Raw genomic sequence first — 24984 nt, forward strand, 5'->3', positions numbered from 1 at the left:
ATGTGGAGGACTGGCATGATTAAGAAGTCCACACTAGAGATCTATCAAACTTTTGCCAAGGAAAGGATCTATCATAATACTCGGTGTACTTCTCTATTGTTTGAGGCCAGGACAGCAGTATTGCGAACCAAGACATATCGGGCCAAATACGAAGGGGTAGACACGGTATGCAGTGCGTGTGGAGTGGAAGAAGGAACTGCCGAACACTTGATAATGTTCTGTAAAGGGCTTCACCCTGTAGTTCAGGATGATGGCGCAGAGTTTTTCAAAGCACTGGGGTTTAGGAACAGGGAGGGCAAAATAGACTTTAAGCGGGTAGAATTAACTAGAATGAGGTTAACTGATTGGTGACTAAAGTCAAGGCACGAGTGAAAATTAAACCCTTCACTCCAAAGTACGAATACTCAAGCTAACTATTTAAACGGGAAAATAAATATAGTTTTTTTGGTTCATTAAGTATGACGGCTTGGTGGCGCTAGCCACCGCCCTATCTAAAGGGTACAGCCATATCCATTCATCTATCCATCCATCCATCCATCCTCACCCTGAAGAAAATTCCTGCGCACGCTGATGTTATCATTTGTCATAGATCTACGGGAAGTGTTTCGACTGGGGCATCGCGTGCGTGTAGTTTGATGCCACCATGATAGACTGGAAAACCTCAGAGTTTAGGTCTCGGTACTCAGGACGCCGGAGCTGTCGAGTACAACTGTGTTTATAAATTTCTACCGCAAGGGCGTTTACTGAGACATTTTCACTTGTCGACTGCCGGCTCCGAGCTATCTTCCCCGCTAATCAAGGCTGGCGTTCTTCTCCAATGTTTGTGGCCGATGGCCTTAGGGCCAAGAGTGCGTTCTGCATAGCTCCGTTGGCTTTGGGGCAGCTCAGAGGAGGCACTGCTGAACACTTGCGTGCCTCGTGGTCCTTGCTCACCCTGTTTCTAGATATTGCTGAGATCTGTAATCCTCGCGAGCCTTCGCTCACCCGGCATTGCCAGGTAATTTCGAGGTAGGGTGAGCAGGTCAGGCCACAGCAACGTTGCATCTGCGTGTGCCAGGAATTCTTGGGAAAGCTCGTTTAGCCTGGTTCAAACGCGGGAACAGCCACCAAGGAAGGCGCCTGCAGTCCTGTGCCCGTTGTTTTTATTTACCCCTTTCTAGGAGAGGAGTCTAGATCTCAAACACATGTCGGCGTTGGCGTAGGCCTAGGATCTCTTCGGTCTCTTCTCAAAGCCGCCGCTGCCTTTCCCGTTTCCTAGCAGTATTTTCTCGTTGCACGTACTTGCTCACCACTGTCGCTTTTCAGCCATTTGTAGATGTGGATATATGTTGAACTAAGTCATGTCTTCTTCAGTTGAGGGGGCTAGTGGTGAGTAGAACGATTTATCTAATTTTTTGTCACAAAAGTAATTATGAGCATGATTGTTCTCTGCTAAGCTACCCAGTGGCCCGTTGAGATGATGAAAATTTTCTGCGACTCACTCAAAAAACGAGGCTGGAGAAAAACTTCACTCTCGAAAATTCAAGTATTTTCATCACAACAAACAACATGCTGACACGACTCTCTAAGAATGAAGAGGTGAGGAGCAGGAGCACAGGACCTTTTTAGGCCGAGGTTATTTTGTTGTTGTTGTTGTTGCTTCTGCTGCTTCTGTTGTTGTTGTTGTTGTTGTTGTTGTTGTTGTTGTTGTTGTTGTTGTTGTTGTTGTTGTTGTTGTTGTTGTTGTTGTTGTTGTTGTTGTTGTTGTTGTTGTTGTTGTTGTTGTTGTTGTTGTTGTTGTTGTTGTTTGGTCAAGGGACTGCATTATCGCGCCTTCTAGTCATTTCACAGCCACATTGACTGCAGCACCACGCCGAAAACGGCCGGTGAAGCGGCAAGTTTTGTATTCAGTGGTTGAACCATTTCGCTGAAGCGAACAGATACAGCACCAGATTTATATCGTTCCGGTGAGCCTTTCGTAGTCTATTTTTAAGGCCTCTATACTGATTCTGGCGTTATGTCGTCAGTGAACTACATTCAACTGACACTGCTGCTTCGCAATTTTTCTTTGATGAACGTGCTCTAACCCATCAATCCAGTAATGCTTCTTCGTCTTTTATTGTTCAGTGTGTTTACCGACAGCCACTTTTACTGCCCCTTCAATACGGAAAATATTTTATAGGTCGTGTAGGCTGCTGCACAACACACTTCGTAAAATATATCAAAAAACATCACCCATGGTTGTAGAGACGCCATAACATTTTTGCTCCAGAAAAGTTGCAGCCCTGGCGGGATCAGGCCGACAACGCAGCAATCTGCCTGCCTGTGTCTGTCAGCCTGAAATAATTGGTACCCATTACAAGACACTGTACGCCATGCGCTTTTATTATTTCATTCGTCACAAGGGCGCCTGCATGTCCTACATGTTTTGAAAAAGTTGTTTTTGGGCATATGGATACAGTCTCTTTATACGAGCACATATTAGTTTACTATTTGCACTCTTTCGCGCACACTTACTCCTCCACTGTTTGAAAACAAGCTCCATCATTCACTTCAAAGTGGTCCATAAAACTCATAGGGCGCGCCACCATTTTTAATCAAAATCTTATTACCAACTTTGACATGTTTGCTGTAAACAAAACTAATTTATAAGAAACACTGCTTGCTCAAATATTACATGTTTGCCTGTGTTTTTCAGCTCAGCCTCACGTAAAAACAGAAAGAAAACAGCGTATTGGCAGCCGTGTGGATGAGAGGAGCTGCTTCATTATAAGGTTTCCAAAACAGTTTGATTATTACCGGTACACAGAATGTGAACACATCAGCCGGCAGAGAGTGATACAGTCACGTAGAGCGAGGGGCACCCATCTACGGTGTGCTCATTGCTGCAGGCAGGTTGATCGAGTAAACTCTGCGCGTGACAGTCAGCGCACAGCTACTCGACAACCCAAAGAGCTGTCAACAGAATGGCGCCCGGCGTCGCGGCTCGTGCAACCGGGCCGCAAAAAGGAGGCCTCACCGTGAGTCCCGGCAATGGGCCAAGGCAGCAGGGAGCGGCCCGACCCGCCGGAACGTCAGGCCAAAACAGAATCGGCCTCCGCAAACGAGGTCGGTGGGTCCCTTTCGAAACCATGACGCAGGGCCCGCCCAACCACGGCTGTGACTCGAGGCCCTCCTCTCCCAACGCCCACGTTTTCTCCCTACAGCGCTCTCTCGCTACACGGCAACGCTTTCCCGAGCTAGCAACTGTTTGTTTTTGACCACAGCAGCCACTGCTGACCGATCGCCAAGGGTGTGGTGGCCGTCTTCTGGTGCTACTTGCCTGCTTGGCTGTGCGAGACGTGCCTCGACTGACCCTGACCGGCGCGTAATACTTTAGCGAGCACGGTTTTCTGCGGAATGCAAGTATCTTTCTTTTTCTGATATTGACTTTTCACTGCACCAAACAGGCCTTACCCTAGTACGAACCTTGCACAGATCGCGATAGAAAAGAAGCACTGCGAGTGCAATTCACGACGGAGTTCAGCGCTGAAATAGGCGTAGAGGCCATGAACAACATACCATTGCCTTGGCATTTGTTCGGCTTAAATGTATGACAGTACATCAACGCGATTGTGTCTGTCATGTGGTGAGACCTGATTTTCAGCTGATTATGATAAATGCTACACTAACAACTGCAATCTTCACCTCTCCATCACCATGTGCTACAGTTTCGAGATCGTAGCAAGCTGCGATTCTTAATCTGGTAATAACAGTCCGACATCGTATAGTTTAAATAATTGATTGTACTCTTATTCATTCCCAGCGTTGGCTGATTTACGCCTGAGAAAACAGTGCCCCTCACCAGCATGAAAAATATTCCAATTGAGTCAATACATGCGTGCATGACTGAAGCGTCGTCCCGAAATGCGTGTTATTCCCACAACCAACAGTATTTTGTGAGTAAACTTTCAACTACTAGTGTACTCCAAGTGCCAGCAACAATATAGAGCTTTAGAACTGGAGCCCCAAAGAGCTTGAAGGCCCAAGAAGCTTAATTGGCCCGCGCGCATGCATGATAACCAAGCTCTCTTGTGCTCTTGCATTCGAGTTGCGCCAAGACCCAGAAATCAATAACTAGCGTGGTTCCCAAAGGCGTCTTGGGTCACCAGCGAGATGACAAAGCTTGGTCTACGAAGCATAATGGCCCGCGTCTCGCACAATGTTAATTTCACCAAAGAATAGCACCCCGCGCGTTCGACCCTACGTCGCCTACGCTTGACCGAACTCTTCAACGCTACTGTTCCTCCGTACAAGAGCGCAGGCTACGCAAATCAGCTTGGGGACCCGGGTGCATTGAGTACGCTATTGTAAACTCTCTACTGAATTTAACGCACGGCCTTCATTCTTGCACCACGGCTTCCAGTGTCTGCGAGAAGTGAAGTTGCTTCCAAAAGCGCGTGTGGCGTCTGTCCTTAAAGATATAACACACGCCTTGCAAAACTTGTAGGCTCCATTTGTACGAACTGACCCCGCATGGAGCCACGCTCTTACGAGAAGAAGCAACTTCGTTACTCTGAAAGTAACCATATGCAGAGAGAGGACAATTTATATCTATACAGAAACTTTCTTTCTAACTGTCGACCGATTGAAAGATCTTAGAACACAGAGCTTTAAAACACCCGAGAGTGTATCTTAAAGAAAATTGCATACTGACACCTAGCCAGCACGGGTTTAAATGTGGGATGCCAACAGTAACGCATTTAACGTTAGTTGTTTATTACCTCGCACAGACGGCTGACAATCGTGCCCAAACAAATAATATATTCCTGCACTTCAGCTAAGCTTTTTATCGCGCGTGTCACAACAAGTTAATAGAAACTTTACAGGAAATAATTGGCAAGGGAAACATTTCAGCATATATCAATCATTTTTTTACAGCGTTCGCAATTCGTCTATCTCAATGAAGCATCATTCAACCTAGTTCCCATCAAGTTTGGTGAATCTTAAGGCATCATCTAAGGGTCCTTGTGGTTTTTTTAGTTTATAGTATAGACATCGTAATCATAACACTGAATATAATCTAAAGATATTCACAGAAGATTGCATCGTCTATAAAAATATTATGTTATGAAGACCACTACACCCTAAGCAGATAACATAAGTGATAAACACCTCGTGCGAACAATGACACCTATCTATTAACACTAGGCGATTTCTGTCGTGGCAATGACGAAAAAGAACCCATGAGAATTTACTTACTGACTTAGGGACACGGAACTAACTAAAGTTTATGAACATAAATATTTAAGACCTGTCCTAGCGAACATCATGTCGACAACCACATTTCGAACATATGTGCAAAAGCCACTCGTAACTAGGTTGTTCTTTCTTAAAAGGTGCGCTGCTCCCACTCCTATTAAACTCTTCAGTTACACGAAACCTTTATGTGGCCAGGGCTATAGAATATGCTAACACTGTTTGGTTTCCTCACAATACTACTAACTCAACCAAACTAGACAAAGTTCAAAGAAAAGTAAAACACCTCAATCATTACAAATACAAACGTACTGACTCGTCCACAGAACTTCTGTAATCGTCCGGTTTGACACACTGACTGTCAGAGCAATATATATATATATATATATATATATATGTATATATATATATATATATATATATATATATATATATATATATATATATATATATATATATATATATATATATATATATATATATATATGTGTGTGTGTGTGTGTGTGTGTGAAAAAAGAGACAAGTTACCGGTCGTCGGTTGTCTTAATTTTATTTCTAATGGTTTCGACTGGTGGACAGGTCTTCGTCAGGGTTCGCGAACAAGTTCGTTCGCAAACACACACACACACACACACACACACACACACACACACACATATATATATATATATATGGTGCCTAATTTAGAAAGGGATAAACGGTGTTACGCGATCCCAATATACTGCAGAATGTCCCAGAATGCTGTAGTATCCACTAGAAAATTTTTTTACTGCAAATTTATTAATTCTTCTTAAGTAAACTTGGAACTCCTAAGGTACTCATCTAATTTTAAAATCGATCGAACGCACTAGTTGCGAGACCCCCGCGACTGACGTTTGCCTTCTCTGAGGGTTTGGCCAAGAATTTAGTAGTTGCGATTGATTTTGTTTCTTGTTTTTTTTTCATAAGCGTTTCTATAGTGTCCTAATTGATTAGCGAGTGTATTTTCAGATAGTACGACCAGGCAGATGCCGTTTTCCTCACCTGGAGCAAGGGTTTTCCTCTGGTCTGCTTCTCTTCCTTCGTAGGAATTGCCAGTGGACTTGTTCTTACACAATGGTATCTCATCTGTTTCTGTGGCATTGGTCCCAAGCAACGATAGTATTATACGGATGAATAATCCAAAAATGATTCAGACGGAGTTGAGAGCCGCTACAACTCACTACCAAAGCATCACAGAGGTCAGGCAGTTCGACAAGGGTGGCATTCTTTGCTTCCCGTCTGACCAGCTCTGTGTTCGAGACCTTCTCAAATGCTCGGTATTCGCTACCAACCCGGTGAGCACATTCATTCCACCTTACCTAGCTTGCGTCAAAGGCCTCGTTCGGTGTGTCGATGTCAACTTGACCCCAACTGAGATATTAGATAAGTTTTCAGAAGCAGGTGTGATAGCTATCTATAGATGTAGTCGAGTTGTGGACAAGAACAAGGTCCCAACGGAGTCCGTGATTGCTACATTTGCCGGGTCGAATCGCCCAACCAAAATCAAAGCATGGCCTTTATTATACAGAGTGGAGCCACTATCACCTCGTCCCCTACAGTGTATTAAGTGTTGGCGTTATGGGCACACAGTGAAAGGATGCAGGTCAGTACCTAGATGCAGAATTTGTGGTGAGACGCACAACTCAAACGACTGTAAAAGTAATGAAGAAAAGTGCTGTCTTTGCCATGAAGCACACTGCGCTGATAACCCAAACTGCTCAGCCAAGGCATGTGAAATCCAAATCCTTGAAATTGTAGACAGAAGGCGATGCTCCCGAAAGGATGCCATTGCTGAAATCCAAGCCCAAACTCAAGGGTATGCAGGAGCAGCTGCTCGCCATAACATAGCAACGGAAGCATCCTTTTCCCTATCAATTGCGGACATGATCGAGAAAGCTATGGATAAGGCTATGCAACGCCTTGCTACCACCCTATGTGAGCCGCTGTCACACATTGTGAATAACCAAATCGCACAAGTCTATGGAGCACAGATAGATATAAGTACGGCTGTAGAAAATGCTGAGTCTGCACACCCGACAAGTGAGGCAGAATCTGAGATGACTCCACCGGATGCACAGTCTGCAGAGCCCTCTGGAGAAGGCGTTCAGAGGCCAAGCGAGGGTGCACAGGAAGCTTCTCAGGACCCACAAGATGTGGGCATGGATTTCAAATGCAAAGCGTTCTAGATCCCCTGTATTGAAAAAACCTGGCTCGCCGAAACATGTAAAAAGCAAGAAATACCAGAAAGACAGCCTTTCAAAAACCGATTTTCTAAAAGAAAGAATTTTAGATAAGGTAGTTGCCGAAACCATTTTAACGAAATCATAGGGTCTCTTAAAATTATACATTGGAATTGCCGATCTCTTCACTCAGCCATAACAGATCTGTTATACCTGTCTTCCAAATTCGATCCGGCTATTATTGCATTATAAGAAACTTGGCTATCCACACATCATTTATTTCACCTACCCAACTTCCAAACCTTTCGTCTAGACCGTCCATCCAAAGGTGGAGGTTTAGCTTTCTATATAAACATTGAAATTAGTTTAAAAGTAAAAAACTCATACAAGTGTATGTCTTCTAAATGCGAAATTTTCCGTTAGATATTACCTTGCCAGGATACTTGCCTTTCTCGCTAATAAACGTCTACTTTCCTGTAGGCGTTGAAGACACGAGATTGTTAGATATGTCTGCTAATTCAGGCTGTAAAGAAAAAATTATAGTTGGCGACTTCAACTCTCACCATACCTGCTGGGCTTTTAGAACAGATCAGTGTGGACAACGGTTGTGGGACTGGTCGGTAGACAACAACTTATTGTGCCTTAACGCTAGAACTCCCACATTTATTCGAGGTAATTCACGCTCCGCCTTAGATTTAAGCTTTGTAAGCTCGGCCATTGCTAGTACATCGTGCACAGCCCTTGATTGCGCCTCCAACAGTGACCACTTTCCAATAATGTTCGAGATTGCTTGCCCCATCAAACCATCATGCTTCCATGCCCGGACTTATATAAATTATGTAAAATTTCAACACGACCTAAAAACTGCTTTAGACGCTCCTTCTCAGGATGGAGATGACACTAAAGCTATGAAATTAAGCGCAGTAATTAAAAAGGGCATACAAAAACGCTTGAATTTGCTGTTAAATCGGTGAAGAGAGTACCCTATAGCCCCTGGTGGAATTCCAACTGTTCACGAGATCAAAGACGAAGACAGGCAACTTGGAAGAAGCTAATACATAATCAGTCCCCTAAGAACTGGTCAGATTATAAATTTCTTGCCGCTGTATTTAAACACACGGTGGCCCAAGCTAAAGAAGAATATGATAAAAGACATTTCCGTTTTCTCTGGAAATCTAAAAATAAGAAAGCTTTATTTCAATATATGCGATCTCGCAAAATCCTGCCGTCTACAGTAAATACTCATTATGAAAAACTGTCATTGGAAGAAACGAAGAACTCTTTAGAGTCAATTGGCAGAGGTCTAGAAATTAGATTTTCTTTGACTATGGCTTTCAGCTGGCAAAAGTCTAGCATAAGCCCTGACTTCGAAATTGTAACGCTGTCTGAAGGATCAAAAGTAATTCGAGATCTACCATCGTCAGCTCCTGGTCCAGATGGAATCACAGTTCCTATGATTATAACTTTATTCAAGCTATCCCCCGGCGACGTCCTCAATCTTATAAACTACTCTATAAAGAATTCCTGGATACCGTATGACTGAAAAATAGCTAAGGTAGTCCCATTAATATAAAAGCAAGGATTAGGTTTTACCATAGAAAATATCAGACCCATTAGGAAACAACTTCGAACATGATGAAACTCATAGAGAGGGTCCTAAAGGGCCGAATAAACTCCTGGATGACGAATAAGGTCATATTAAAGCCAAACCAAATTGGTTTTCGTTGTGAATGCTCAATTTGGTGTGTCCATGCGGATTTAGAGAGCCGAGTACAGCTTGCTCGTAAAAGAAAACAGTACGCCGCATTAGCAACTCTCGACATAGCTAAAGCGTACGACAGTGTCGAGCACTCTATTCTACTGACCACCTTGCGGAGTCTAAAGTTTCCTCAGTATATTACTGTGGGGATAGCACAATTCCTAAAATCAAGGGAATTGTATTGCGTGAAGTATGGCTGTTGTTCGCATAAATTCAAACAGAAATGTGGTATTCCCCAATGGTCCGTCCTATCTCCAGCATTATTCAATATACTGATGAGCTCTATTCTTATTTTACAGGATGTCAGTGTCTACAATTATGCAGATGATATCGCGTTCTTCGCTGCAGAGAGTGACATTTACTCACTACATCAAAAATTGCAAAGATATATTAATACACTACAAATTTGGTTGCAATCCATTTGATTGTCATTGAACATCAGTAAAAGTGCGCTCTTGCTGTTTCCTATAGCAGATACAGTTTCAATTTCTGCATTGTAAAATCGGGAACCTATTCCACAAGTAGATTCAGTCCAATACTCAGGAATTATTTATAATGAAAAGCTAAATTGGAGCCCACACATTGATTATATAACACCAAAGGCACAACGGGCGTTATGTTTATTACGCAGGTTAAGCAACAGAAAATACGGGCTGCGCTGACACACGATCTTAATGATATATAAAATGTATGTGCGACCAATATTGGAATTTGGGTGTGTATTATTCTCGGGGGCCACTGGTTATAAAATTAAACCGCTAGTAACGTTAGAGCGAGAAGCCGTGCGAATATGCCCGGGACTTCGCAGGTTCATGGCGAAAAATGTATTGTACCAAGAAGCGTGATTGCCAACACTCCTCTGTCGATTCCGCATTCTAAGGGTTCAAACCTTCTTAAAGCTCTACAGTTGACCGGCGCGAAGATCAGAGTATGCATTTATCAGCGACCCTGATTCTTTCTTTCTTGCACATAAGCCTCAATTTCATACCCCTCAGATAATTTTCGTTAAAAACAAACTGGATTGCATAAATGTAGACATTAGCACAGTAATTGAAAACTAATTTCTCAACCCTCAACATTATAATAGAGTACGATGAAATTTCCCCCCCCCCCACAAGCCAAGTTGCAATCTCTTAGATTTTTGACCACTACTATAACTTGGTACATGCAGAAACCAAAAATGTAATAGCTACAGATGCTTCTGTCAACAATGAAAAGGCAGGCGTAGAATGATTTCCTCGGCTGGTCTTTTTCAGCAAGGCTTCCAGATTTCACTCCTATATTTGAAGCCCAGCTAGTAGCTATTATTTTAGCTCTTCGTAAAATTCCTACGACCGAGACCAGTGCAATCATCCTAACAGACCCACTTTCGGTGTGTGCGGCTCTGACAACCTCCGAACAATCTCGTGCCCTAGCAGCGTTTCACACATTAGCACCGCCGAATTTAAAACTCCTCAAATTAGTGTGGGTCCCAGGTCACTGCGGATTACAATTAAATGAATTGGCAGATGCTTTGGCACGAGCATCACTCCATGGACCAGTAATTTCAGTACTTCCCGAGTTATAATACTTATCAGGGGTTAGATATAGGAAATTCGCTATTTTTACAGATAGTTTAGAAAATATCACACAAGGGACAGGTTATCAGCACCTCAAGTTTCCATGGAAAGCCCAGTGGAGTCCGTCAAAAAAACTTGAAATTATAATCTCCAGATTCAGGTGCCGTGTCCCCCCATTAAATTTTCATTTACAGAGAGCTGGTCTGACACTTTCCCCTCTTGTTCGTTCTGCGAAGAATCAGAATCTATGGAACATTATTTTGGCTCATGTCGTAACTATGCATTAATTAGGAAACGACTTTTACATAATCCATTTGCGAAGCTAGGTTTAAATTTAACCACAGAAAATGTTCTAAATTTTGGTGCCTCTGTTTTGGGACATTGCCACAGAGATGCATTCAATGCCGTGTGTAATTTTATTCAAGACTCTAAACGTTTTTCAACATAAAGCTCACGTTAACAGCTACTCAAACAAAACCGGGTCAAAAAGTAATTTTCAAATCTGGATAAATCCGTGACATACCAAATTAATCGGGTTTGGCAAAACCAGCTGTCTGGCAGGCTTCCAAAATCAAGTTATAGCTATTAGTGTCCACTTTCTTGTTGATCTTTTTTTCTCACCATCTAAATCTTTGGTTTCTTTGGTTTTTTAACATACTGTCTTCACTATACAACACCCCCCCCCTTTTTTTTTTCGTTGTAAGCAACAATGCAGTTATCGTCCATATGAGACTATATGTTCTCTTGGCCAATCCCCCAGAGTGGGTATGAGCCATGGACTAGAGGCTACAAACAAACAAACTAAGCGAAAATTAGATGCGTGCACTAAGGGACAAGGAAGGCAAATTAGCTACAAATATAGATAGGATAATTAAAATAGCAGAGGAATTTTACAGAGATGTGTACCTTAGCCGGGACAACCACGACAATAAAGTAAGAACTAGCATTAACAGAGATGACATCCCACCAGTAATGACAGAAGTCAAAAAAGCCTCGGAAGGAATTCGGAGAGGCAAAGCTGCTGGTGAGGATCGGGTATCATCAGATCTTTTGAAAGACGGAGGACAGATTGCGTTATAAAAAAAAGCTACGCTGTTTAAGAAGTGCCTCCTGACAGGTAGGGTACCAGAATCCTGGAAGAATGCTAACATCATCTCAGTACATAAGGAAGAAAATAACGAGGACTTGAAGAAATACAGGCTGATCAGCTTGCTCTCAGTCGTGTAGAAGCTATTTAGACAGGTAATTGCTAACAGAACTAAGGCACCATTAAAATTCAATAAACCAAAAGAAAAAGCACGATTCCGAACAGGCTATTCAATGAACGACCACATTCATACTATCAATCAGGTAATAGATAAATTCACAGAATACAGCCAACCACTATACATAGCCTTCATGGGTTACAAGAAGGCATTTGATACAGTAGAAATATCAGCAGCCATGCAGACACTGTGTAATCAGGGCATCGACAAAGCATATATAAACATCCTGGAAGAAATCTACAGAGGATCAACTGCCACCTTTGTGCTCCATAAAGGGAGCGACAGAATACCAATCAAAAAGGGTGAAATACAAGGGGATACGACCTCCTCAATTCTATTGACCACGGGCTTACAGGAGGTTTTCAGAGGCGTGGAATGGGAAAGGTTCGGCATAAGAGTTAACAAAGAGCCTCTGTGTAACATGCGCTTCACGGATGACGTTTCATTGCTGAGTAACTCAGGGGACGAATTGCAACTCATGATTAATGATTTAGACCAGGAGAGTAGCAAGGCAGGTGTCAAAATTAATCTGCCGGAAACGAAAGTATTGTACAACAACCTGAGAAGAGAACAGCGCTTCGAGATAGGTAACAGTGTCCCTGCATGGAGTTGTAAAATACTACGTCTACTTAGGACAGGTAAGAACCCCAGAGCCGAACGCCGAGTTTGAAGTAACTAGAGGAATAAGAATGAGGTGGAGCACATTAAGCAGCACTCTAATCCTGAGTGGTAGATTGCCATTATCCCACAAAAGGAAGGTATCTAACAGCTACATCTTGCCGATACTTACCTACGCAGCAGTAACCAGAAGGCTTACAAAGAAGGTTTAGCTTAAATTGAGAATGACGCAGCGAGTGATGGAAAGAAAATTGGTAGGTGTAACCTTAAGATTAAAGAAGAGAGCAGACTGGAACAGGGAACAAACCGGGGTAAAGAATATCATAGTTGAAATCTAGAAGAAATGGGCATGGGCCGGGAATGTAGCGCGTCAGAATAACTGCTGGTCATTAAGGATGACTGACTGGATTACCAGATAAGGAAAGCGGGTTATGAGGGACAAAGTTAGGGGGGCCGATAGGATTAGGAAATTTGCGGGTACAAAATGGCAGCAGCAAGCATAGGACCAAGATGACTGGCGGATCTTGGGAGAGGTCTTTGTCTCTCAGGGGATTTAGTCAGGCTGATGATGATGATGAGTATAATCACTGTCCATATCTCAAGGTGAACTGTTCTTATTGGTAACAACGCCCGAGTCCTGTTCTGATTTACAGCCTGACCGTATAATGTGAAAGCGGTGCCTTTCTTGAGACGGGAAGTGGCAATAGCACCATGCGTATAACTTTTCCTTTATGGATTTCTTGTATTAATACTCCATACATCAAAGCAAGCCTGTTTGGAGGCACTGATTTCAGAAGCGTGGCGATGCGCCCAACCGTCAAGTCTACATCAGTATACTGAAAAAAAAGGGGGGGCCCTTAAGCTGTGCCTTTAGAAGTTGACCGCAATAGCGAAATCCGGCCCCTAGTGGACCCTTCATCCGTTAAGTGCAAACACATTGATATGTTTTGTCACACACACCCACCCACCCACCCACACACACACACGCACACACACACACACACACACACACACACGCACACACACACACACGCACACACACACACACGCGCGCGCGCGCGGGCGGGCGGGCGGGCAGGCGGTTGGGCGGGCGGGCACGCACATAGTAGATGTACCAGTGCGTGCACGCGAATCGTACATACAGGTTTTTCTATAAAGCAAGAGTAGCATGGCGTCGAAAATACACGCCGTGTGCTTGCCATCTTGGAGGCCATAAAGAGTCTCAGAATGCCTCACAGATGGCAGCACATTATCCAGCGTTGGCTGTTAGCTTGATCAATGCCTCTGGAAAGGTGATACGTTTCCGCTAGATGGACATAGTGATCCATTTTTAGAGCTGTTTAAAAGTTCCTGTGTATTTTCAGCAGCGATGGCTGCACTATCTGAGCTTTTTTCGACGTAGTTTGATGGCCTCCCAAATGCACCTACAAATCGCCAAATGGGCTCGTTTTCGTCGTGACGCCTGACTTGTTTGTGGGGTTCAACGTCCCGAAACCACCATATGATTATGAGAGATGCCGTTGTGGAGGGCTCAGAAATTTTGACCACCTGGGGTTCTCTAAGATGCACCCAAATCTGAGCACACGGGCCTACAACATTTCCGCGTCCATCGGAATCGTCGTCACATCTGTCGAGGAAAATGGCATTTTCTCGACAGATGTGTATATATATATATATATATATATATATATATATATATATATGGTGGGGTGAAATTCAATGGATCCGGTGGAAAATGCGGTAGAAAAAGAGGTAGACAAACGTGCGAAAAAACACTAGTTTTACTAACGTTTCGGCAGGTGGGCCTGCCTTCGTCGGAGTGAAAATCAATTTTCACTCCGACGAAGGCAGGCCCACCTGCCAAAACGTTAGTAAAGCTAGTGTTTTTTCGCACGTTTGTCGACCTCTTTTTCTACCGTACATATATATATATATATATATATATATATACATATATATATATATATATATATATGTGTGTGTGTGTGTGTGTCTGTGTGTCTAACGGAAAGCGAGAAAGCATGACGTTAGTCAACAGACATTTAATAATGACAAAGGTTTCGGCAGCCTCCGTCAGTGTAAGAACAGGCTGAAGTCTGGCGCACCAGCCGAAATGTTTGTGACTGTTAGAAGTGTTTCGACGTACATCATTCCTTCTCGCTTTTGCCTTTACTACGGAGCCAGTGCGTTTAATAGACCGATCTCACCAGATAGTTTCACCATGCCACCACTGCCGTGATGCATGCCGGTAGTTGTGGTCATCCTCCAAAGCGCCCATGTATTCGCTGCTGTGGTGATCTGCGCTGCAGTCAGATTCAATACCTTTCATTTATTTCCGGTGATGAGTGCATTCACATGTTGTGTTCCTGGATGGTTCAACAACAGTTCGAAATGAAAGGGCCTCGGATTTTACGTGCTCGCGAAAGAAATGAAGCCTCGGCAGCTTTGGCTGCAGCGTATCAACAGAGCTGGACAGCGTGGCAAGTAAGTCTGTCTTTTGTAATGTTCTTTGCTGCGTTAGGGCATTTAGCTTACTCAGTTCAGATTAGCCGATCGAGTTAACACAAAGTAAAGTGAACCTAGGCACGTATAAAATTGTGCTTTTCACGGTAAGCGCTGATTCCTTCATGTCACAGCCGCGATACATTCCGGCCATGTCGGCCGGGGTCTTCCGAACTTCCTATGCTGAAAAAGCTGTTTCATCGCGCGTATATTTTCATAAATTATCCTCATGTCAGGTTCTGTACGTTTACAAAGTAGGAGAGCGCGTGCAGCATTCGAAACGCTTGTGAGGCGTGTTTACCCGGAACGCGGGACTAATAATATTGATGCGATTATGGTATGCGCGTTTTGTTAGCATCAGTGCAACGGCAGAGGCTGTTTCAGGTGCTGTAGTATACGCGCATATAAGACACAGCCTGTCAGCATGCACATATAGCAACTGCACATATAGTCGTAATGATTTGTGACGATATCTTTTGAACTTGATTTTAGCCTAGGCCTGATCAATTTACGATCTCTTGCTCATACTATCACAAGGATTACTTGCTTGGTGCAGTGTTTGTTGATGACGCTCTCGTAAGGCAAATCGTGGAGTGGCTGGTGAGAAATCTGCTCCACCAACTTTCACCCACCCTGCTAGTGGCACAAATCCAGAGAAATCTTCCGTTTTTTTTTTTTTTGGTGGGGGGGGGGGGTGTCTGTGAACCAACGCTCTAGCTTCTTTTCCCTCCATGTATACCTTTTAATGGTAGCCTCTCACGATTCACTCTTGCAAACTTTCTTGCAATGTAAATTGTCATAATGTTTGCGGTGACTTATAAGTAACGTAATCATAGCCCAGCAATCAGATTCATACTTTATCATGAGCGGCTTCCACCGAACTGTCAACATTTACTTACCGTGAACTGTTTACTTACTTTTTATTTTAAAGCCAATCATAATAAACTTTTGCAACACGTCAGGAGTACAGCGTAACATTTTGGAAAGCTCGTACTCTTGAGTGCTTTTTGAAAGAGAAAGCAGCTGTCACTATTATACTTTGTTTCTCCTCATTGGAAGTACCTTGGGAGGCACCTGCAACGTGCGCCCACACACAGGCACACAGGGGGTGTCAGAACCCCCCATGGTTTATACCACTCCACTACCTTACCACAAAGGCACAAAAAATATGATCATACACCTACTTTGCTCAGGAACTCTCCCTCTGCCTCAATAACATTTTTGTCACTACCGCTAGGGCTGCATCGTGAGAGCATCGATATAAAGTTACTAGCCTGTAGGTCTGTAATGCATTTTAAGAAAATTTTTTTCGTAGGTTCTCAAAGTTCGTTCCCACAACAGGCCACAAAGTTCGCAGTGAACACTTTGAAGGGGGAACAAGACGTATATGGTTCGGGTACTGACAGTATTTTCCCTGAAGCAAAAAATTCTAAAGAAGCGTCAAGAAATTCAAGTGAAGGAATGAAAGTCCATTTTTATGGCCAGGCATCACTCAGCATTGCACATAAATTAATCATAGCAACTGATGGAGTACGTTGTGACAAATAGGTAGATTATTTATTCATTACACCAGTTTGTTGACGTGAGTTTCTGCTACCTTTTCTATACACCTTGGAGAAAGATGATATAATGTGGCAGAGTTTTCCCATTAAATGAATTTGCCAGTGTTACAGCTGTTTACATATCTTCTTTACGTAATGAGATTTCTTCTTTACTTTCCACTGTTACAGCGCACTCTACCTGCCAACCATGGTGAAGTGCAACAGCCACATAGCGAAGAAACATCAAATGAAGAAAACAGCGCCGACTTGTGCAGTGCCACTGAGAACACTGATTGTGATACGTTCACAGAACCCTCATATACATATCATGAGCACAATCCAAATGATCTTCTGAAGAGGCAGCAAGAATCCACTCAACGTCTTCAGCAGGAAGTAAAAAAAGAGCTAACGCAATAATTACTGAATTGAAGAAGGAGCTGGAAGAGAAAAAAGGCTTTACAACCACCTTCAGCAAAAGAGCAGATGTTTGGCGCTTGAAATATCACGTTTTAGTGGTTGCCTCAGAAAGGCCTCCAAAACAAAAACAACTGTGTTTTAATACGATGTCTTGGCTCAGCAAGAAAAGAAACTGTGCTACTATACTGGATTCGCATCACGCCTGCATTTTTAGGCATTTTGGTCGCTTTTAGAAGAAGACGTGAACAGGCTGCAATTCTGGAACATGAAAGGAACAGCAAATGAAAACAGAAAGTTTCTCCTGCCACTCAAGATGTAAATAATAATTGTGCTTATGAGACTTCAGCTGGGACTTGACGGAGTGGACCTTGCATTCGGGTGAGCTAACCTTGTTCTTGACTGTCAACCTCTCTGCTTTTAGTCATATAAACGTGTTCACTAAGTGAAGCAGTAGTCCTTAGGTGCAAAGGAAATGCAACATGTTTTCTCATCATTGCAACTTGTTCATTAATGGATAATACTTACAACATGCACAAGTACACTATTATGATATAATGCAAGGATAGGGCTCAACAAGGACTATTGATGGAGTTTAGTTTTTCGACAAAACGACTTTTTTATAGCTGCTGCCCTGAACCATAAGTGCTTCTCACGATGCTAGTTACAGAATTCCTAATCCAGACAGAGGTTGAAATTTAGTTGTTTTGTGGCCGTTGCCCATGAGACTACAACGAACATGTTCCCTTGACAAGGTTTTGAAGTAAATAGGGGAGTTAAACATGTTTGATATCTAAATGCGGCCCTCGCTCATTTCACTCTTCCCTTCACTACACCCTGTACATTGGCTCTTCTCTTTTCTTGACTGAGGGTTCCTACTTGCTGAGCAAGGAGGATAAGCAGAGAGGACACATACCTGCAGGCAGACAAACAGGCTCTGTCTGCTGCTGACGTGGCCTGATTCCCCTGGTGACGTCACAAACAATGCTGGGAATGGCGAATGACCCAAAAAAAACACTGCATCGTTTTTTTTTTGTGGTGCTTCTGTGGCACATGGTACTGCTGCGTTTGATACTGCTAATTGGGACAACATTCCGAATTTGATGCCTGCATTCTCTTGAATTGTTACAACAAAAAGATGGTTTAGGTGCCCTTTGATTTTCCTACGAGTGCCCATCACTTCAGCGCTTAATCTATTCACAATGGTAGCAATTAAGGCAAGTTGCATATCGTGGCTTTTCACAAATTCAATTTTAAGGCACATTTTAAATTGTATATAAATGAATACTTATGATGCTTTATATTTTGCTTCGTGTTAACCACAGAAACGTCATTCTGTAGAATGATAAAGATTTTTTATCGCGTCACACACGGGCCCACATGTATGCCATGAGATCTGTGTGACAAGTATCGCCCACAAGCCTTCCTTTCGAAGAGATTCAACGCCATGGATGGTATCCTTGACTGACAGAAATCTTCATTGAAACCCCGCCATCTTTTAGCATTGAAAGTGAGACATCCTCCTTGTACAAGAAGCACAATACCACCAAGGGATCATCTGTTTTCAGCCCCAACCGTTTTGTGACGTTTGTCTCTGACCTCGCACCTGGCCGTTTGTCGGACAAGGCCCTGACCCCTCACTGTGGAATCTCAGATAAATTCACTCCTGGGCGCAGAATAATGGCTGATAGGGGATTCATCATTGACGATGAATGTAAGACACGTTCGTTAGGTCTCAACATTCCTTCTTTTATGGGTGGACAGCCGCAGCTGTCAGAAACAGACGAAGGCGAATTGCAAGGCGAATTGCAAGGAAATACAAGGCGAATTGCAAGCGTGCGAATACAAGTCGAAAGAGTCATCAGGAGGGTGAAAACGTACATAATACTATCACATATCCTCCCAAACTGTATGACTGAACAACTCAACAAAGTGTGGCACATCTGTGTGCTGTTGTCTAACTTCACTGATTCACATTTGCTGAACTACATCCAGCTGAACACCAGAAATACTGATTTTGAGATGGTAAGTAAAATTTAAACATATTCAAAAGTTAATGCAAAAGTTGTTTTGGTGGTAGCAGTGCGAGGGACTCTGCTTCTTGATCTTCTCGTAAAAAGTTGTTCGTTGATTCGTCTCTCAGAAGATTGAAATGTCCAAATTAACTAAGTTCTGAATTATCCTAAGTATCAAGAAAAAAATGAAGTGTTTGTAACGTCTATACACTTCTATTTTCTTGACAAGAAAGTAAATACTGCACTTACTTTGCATAAGAGCAGTTTGAAAGCAGTAATTTGATGGCACAGTGACCAGAACTTCCAAGAGATACAGTCAGCAGTGTTGTTCAGTGACTGTTCGTTGCCTTAGTGATGTCTTGCATTAATGTATCAATATGTCCTTGCACTGTTGATTGCAGGAACGGTTTACATATTGCTATGTTAACATGTTCAGAATTTCAGCGTACAATAAATTATCAGTGTTCTCACGCATGATCCAACAGTTTCCCTCTGTGCTCATGAGCTCCTTGAACTATGCGAATACGAGATAACTCAGTTTAGTTTGTTTCCGTCCACCTCTTATAAATTCTGCGTTAATGCTATCCACATTATAAAGTGAATACTTTCCTATGTACAATTTCACTGCTCAGTCCAAAAATTGCTGTTAGTGTAAGTGTCTCGACATCTTCAAACTTGAACGAAAGATAAACCCATTCTTGGGCACTCAAAGTGAAGACCCGTTCAACCTCCCGCAGTTAGAAATAAAGCTTTTTCTACATTTTTATACGATTTTTCTTTCAAACAAACTTACTGTCACGTGGTTGTGTCGGTGAAGGCGCAAACAATCAAACCAGTACAGAATGAGCTGTTTATTGGGGTGTACTTGTGGTGAAAAATGCATTATTCAAAGTGCAGACAAAAAACACTTGCAGTACAGAGATAGTGACAAGGTACATGCTTTGTGCTGAGCAGTGGTATTATGAGTAGGTCACATGCAGATGAACACTCCTATGTGGCATGGGCTGCAGCAGATGGCAAACTTCAGGTCGCACGCAGGAACAGTTTCATACTACCAAGCATGTCATCATAGTCTAGTGCGCCAATATGTCCAATTGCATTGTAAGGTCCCAACTACCCTCATAGACAATTAACAATGAACAATTGTATCAGGCCAGTTGGTAGGGATCCATCTTGCTAGGAAGCGCAGCCACATTACACAGAACACACAACACAAGTGCTTAACTTCAACTAAACGTTTATTGCAAACGTCAGAGTTTATTTATAAAAGAGGTGAAAAGAGAAAAAAATAATAAAAGGTAGACAACAAAAAGCACACGTGGCAGTCCCGTACATTACTATCCGTTATTGTCTATCACCCCATCCAAAAAACATAGTTCTTTCCACGTGAGCGAGATAGAGGGTGCACTGTCTACCTTTTGTTATTGTCTACATTTTATTATTCTTTTTCTCTTTTCACCCCCTTTATAAACTCTGACGTTTGCAATAAACGTTTAGTTGAAGTTAGGCGCTTGTGTTGTGTGTTCTATGTAATGTGGCTGCGCTTCCTAGCAAGATGTATCCTCATAGATTCATAATCCAAACTAGTGGCAGTGGTATTCTTTGTGGCATTATTGAAGGTTGAAGCAGTGAAGGTCAATCCTTTGTTGGGTCTTAACATGCAGAAGGGCAATCAGTCTGGCTTTTTTGACTCATTTTTAGATAAATTACGAGATCAGGATTTGCTTTGTGGGTGACAGTTGGCCACATTGCATTGAACGTCATTGGGGTATTCCTCGCATAAACCGGCTTGAACGATGCATGTTCACTGTTTCTTGAGTTGTTACACAATGCATTTTATATGGAGGTGAGAATGCCTGAGGTCTGCGTACTTAGATTTGGGTGCAGGTTGATCAATCCCAGGTGGCCGAAATTTCCAGAACGCTCCCCTATGGCCCATTCCATAATATTGTGGTTTGGTGGCGTGAAGCTCTAACAATTAATATTATAGTTATCGCAGATAGAGAGCTGCTATGTATCAGCTTTGTGTCAATTCTCGGCCAGATACATGGTATATATTAGTACTGAAGAAAACTTTCTGCACACGGCATTAAAGCGAGATTACGCATAGTACATCATACACCAGGAGAATATAAATATGCAGAAAGAGATGGCAAAGAGGAACAGTAAATTAATTTACACTGAATATGAAGGCCTCTATTTTCCAGCGAAATAAGGCATCAGGTACTGGTCAGCAAAAAAACTTGCAGCGTTTTACCAGGGCAGTGAAGAATGCCTCATCAAAAAGTACAGGAAGTTGCACACAATGTTTTTTCACTGTACTTGAAGAGGACACAACTTTTCCGACCGCTAACCCCAATTCGTGCCTGCACCTCAGTAAAATACCTGCTGCTGACTTTGAGGAATTCATCACGCAGTTCATTCTTGCAAAATGTATGAATTCTCATGGGGCTTTTGATTTCCAAAAGGCGTGGTGCTTAACAAATGCATGTAGCGATTCCGTCTGGGCTTCATGGCATAAGTATCACGCAATTGCTTACCCATGATAGTGCTCAGCAGAGACCGCACATCATGAGGCCCTATCTTTCTTTTGCACGTATTATTCACCCATGTGTACACTCTACGCACCGATGATGCAGCTATAATTCCTTTCCGGTAATGATGCCACATGGGAGATCCACTCTTAAGCCTTTTGGCCTTCTCCACAGCATTCACGTCATCAACTGTGTACTGCACTGCACTTCCAGATTTTATAGCATCAAGCCATCGTTTAGGCACTGCTTTGTCTTCTTCGGCACAATTTGCTGTTTCTGCGATTCTCCTGGGCGAAAAGCCGTTTGCCTCAAGATTGTTGGCAAAGCAGTCGACGCCACATTTCTTAAGATTGTCATTCAAGTCAATCAGGCTGAGCTTTTTATTACCTTTCTGTCTGCTTTCAAAGAGGAATACCGCATTATCTTGTGGTGTCGTTCTGGTGAACAGCTGATTTTGTCGCAGGTGTCCTTGGAAAACACTACATTCTCAACATTTTTCCTAACCTTCCTGAGGTCTCCGAGATGATACCACTGTCTTTCCGTCTCTGTGCACAAGAGAGAGTCTGGCACAGATGCCAAATCATGCTGTGAAATGTACAATAAACTATATAAGACACAGCAGCTGTACTTGCACACAGTACTTTGGCTGCAACACAGGTGCAGCCCCCCGAAACTACCTCACCATCACATTTATACAATTTGATGGATGCCTTGTACAGAGCCCTAGTAGTCATGGAAGCTAGAGTTTCTGCTTGTACAACAGTCTCTGCACTACTGCTTTCCAAAAACTGTAGCTTCTGTAGATGTCCTGATGTGAAGGGACATAACCCTACATCTCGATGTTTTAAGCACCTTTGCTTTCTATGTACCTGCATGGAATATCATATAGTCAGCATATAGTGTGCAACCTATTGAGTGCAGACGTAGACCTGGAAATATAAATAAAAGTGAATCATACCACTTTTATAGAAATAGGTGGTTAATGACGCCTCAAACTTCATAAAACAGTATTTCTTTCTCTGCATTTTGTGCCAACTGAGTCAATTATTCAAGCCAGCTGGTAAAGAATAAGCGTTAACGAGCTACTGACCAAGGACAAGCACCTGCCCGAAGCTCAACATTGAAAACACAGTTGTATATCTGCAGTCATAGGCCGGCAAAAGAGTGGAGCTCACTGAGACTCGCCCACAATTTATAATTTGCGCTTAAGGCTCCCTGAGACTCAGACTTGCCAAAATGTTGTGTAAACTAGACTCACTGACACTCACGAATTTTTTTTCAACTAGAATCACTCGTACTGACGCTCACAAAAAGTTTACCCCACCGGACTCACTCAAACTCAGACTCACAGCCTGATCTGAGTCTGAGTGAGTTGGAGTGAGCTGACTCGTGAGTGAGTTTGCCAACCTATGTCTTACAATACACTAAAAGCAAACTGGGGACACAGAAGGCAAAGAATTTCTGTCAGAGTGAAAGCTCAATTCTTGAGAATGTCTGAAACATCAGCATTTGACGCAGTAGCGCTTCAGTAAACGAGAAATGACCAGTTTTAAGATTTTTTATTGTGTCACTGATTTAACTGGCTTACTCAAAACTCGCAAGGTGCTGCCAGTTTTTCACGTACCTTTACGCACTCGATCACATTTTGGAGGAGTATTGAAGGTATAAGTGAAATTATGTGCATGTGTTATACACATTTTGCTGTTAGTAGGCCTCCTATAGTTTCCAACACATTCTTAAACTATATGACGTGACATCATCTGACATGTCCACAATATTCGGGGCACTCGCTCGTTAAGCAAGTATATTATTTTGCAGTGTGAAGGTGCAGTTTTATGTTGCACACACCAATTGTTTGCCAGATACTTTTGTCTCCTGCTCTTTTTGTAGGTTTATTCTTTCGTTGTTTTTTGTTTCTGTGCTTCCCATTTTGTATGTGTTCAAGTATCTCCGATTCGTCATTTCCTTTTTTCATCTTTGTAGTAAAATAGTAGATTCTTGCACTGCAATTTCAGTATACGTATATTTGTTACTCTGTAACATCCATAAAATAATGTCCTTGTGATGCTACAGCAGGTATAAAAATGCAGATGTTTACACCGCTCTGTGGATGTACTTGCTGAAAGTTCTATGTCATGTAGGTCGAGCTGCTGTGTGCAAGAGCTGAAAGTTGATGTTCTTTTATGCGCATTCCATTTGTCTTTAAAGCTTCATGGCATTCAAGAAGTTGGTACGTGCTATTTCATATTTTCTTTATTGTTCTGAAAGGCTCAAATTATTTTTATATTCATTGCCGTGTCACAATTTTGCTCCTAAAAGTGCTCTAAGAAAAAATTTCATAAGTGTTATTTGTCAACAAACATTTAGTGGTGAAATTATCACTTGATAAAGTGGAAGCTTGGGCTGGTTGGTTAGTTGGAATCAACATGTTTTCACAGCATAAGTAAGGCGAGTACTTAGGAAGGACACAACGTGGGTGCTGACTTTAACTAAATTTTATTAGTGAAAACGCTCAGAACATATACACATGATTGCATTTCATATCGTTTGTCCACATATGTTGGAGAAACGGGCAGGTGCGTGAATGAGTACTTAAACGAACACCACTATTAAAAAATACAGCTGTTCAAGGTCATCTGGGTATTCACTGTAAAAATTGTGGTTGCAAACCAGAATTTCAAAATAGCACCGTTGTCGCATAACATCGCCAGCAGCTAACACGCGAAATAATTGAGGCTAATAAATCCGTCTGCTGGATGACCTCAGTGTTAGCATGCCTTCTGGTGCACTCACTAATAATGAAATCGAGTATCAGGCTGTGACATAATAAGCTGTGAGCTCGTGCTGAGGTGTGGTGTTGCTCTCACTTAACAAGACATCGAGTATAAATCTAGCTGTAACACAATAGGTTGTGCGTTTGTGTTGTGGCGTGCTGCTTACTTTCATGTTTATACACATTTCCACTGTTCTCGCTAATAAAATTTAGTTGAAGTCAGTGCCCGTGTTGTGTCTTCCCTATATTTTCACTTTTTGTGCTGTGCAAACATGTTAACCTAATGACCCTAAGAAAAGTTACTTATGCGTCTTGGCAGGATGATGCACTGAAAAACAAACTTTAACCCATGTCTTTAACAAAACGTTGTACGTACCTATAGACGTGTTGTTTTCCGAAAAATGGGTTCAGGGACTTTGTCTGACTGGTCCACTTTTCCTGGTGGTCGGTTTTAGGTCTGCATGCCTTGATATACAGGCCCACCACAAAACAATATTTATCATGCTACAACCTACCATGCTCAAGTGCTAACACACTTTTATGAGATTGTCATATAATAAAACTTTATAAGCCAAATGTGTATATG

The 24984-nt window shown here is 42.5% G+C and overlaps 1 protein-coding gene across 2 annotated transcripts in view; it reads left to right on the forward strand.

Moving 5' to 3' along the window:
• Window positions 1-3225: 3225 nt before the first annotated feature.
• The window catches only part of CAP (Cbl-associated protein), a 1014121-nt gene continuing 992362 nt past the window's right edge, over window positions 3226-24984 (forward strand). Inside the window, exon 1 of one of the 2 annotated variants that reach the window (XM_075881103.1) lies at window positions 3226-3380. Coding sequence is in view for 1 of the 2 variants with exons in the window: in XM_075881104.1 (XP_075737219.1) it covers window positions 3379-3380 (2 nt within the window). In the remaining variant the exon portion in view is untranslated. The remainder of the gene's footprint in view (window positions 3381-24984) is intronic. The other variant, XM_075881104.1, reaches the window with a different exon arrangement.

Source organism: Rhipicephalus microplus, chromosome X (assembly GCF_043290135.1).
Source record: "Rhipicephalus microplus isolate Deutch F79 chromosome X, USDA_Rmic, whole genome shotgun sequence".
Classification (NCBI taxonomy): Eukaryota; Metazoa; Arthropoda; class Arachnida; order Ixodida; family Ixodidae; genus Rhipicephalus; species Rhipicephalus microplus.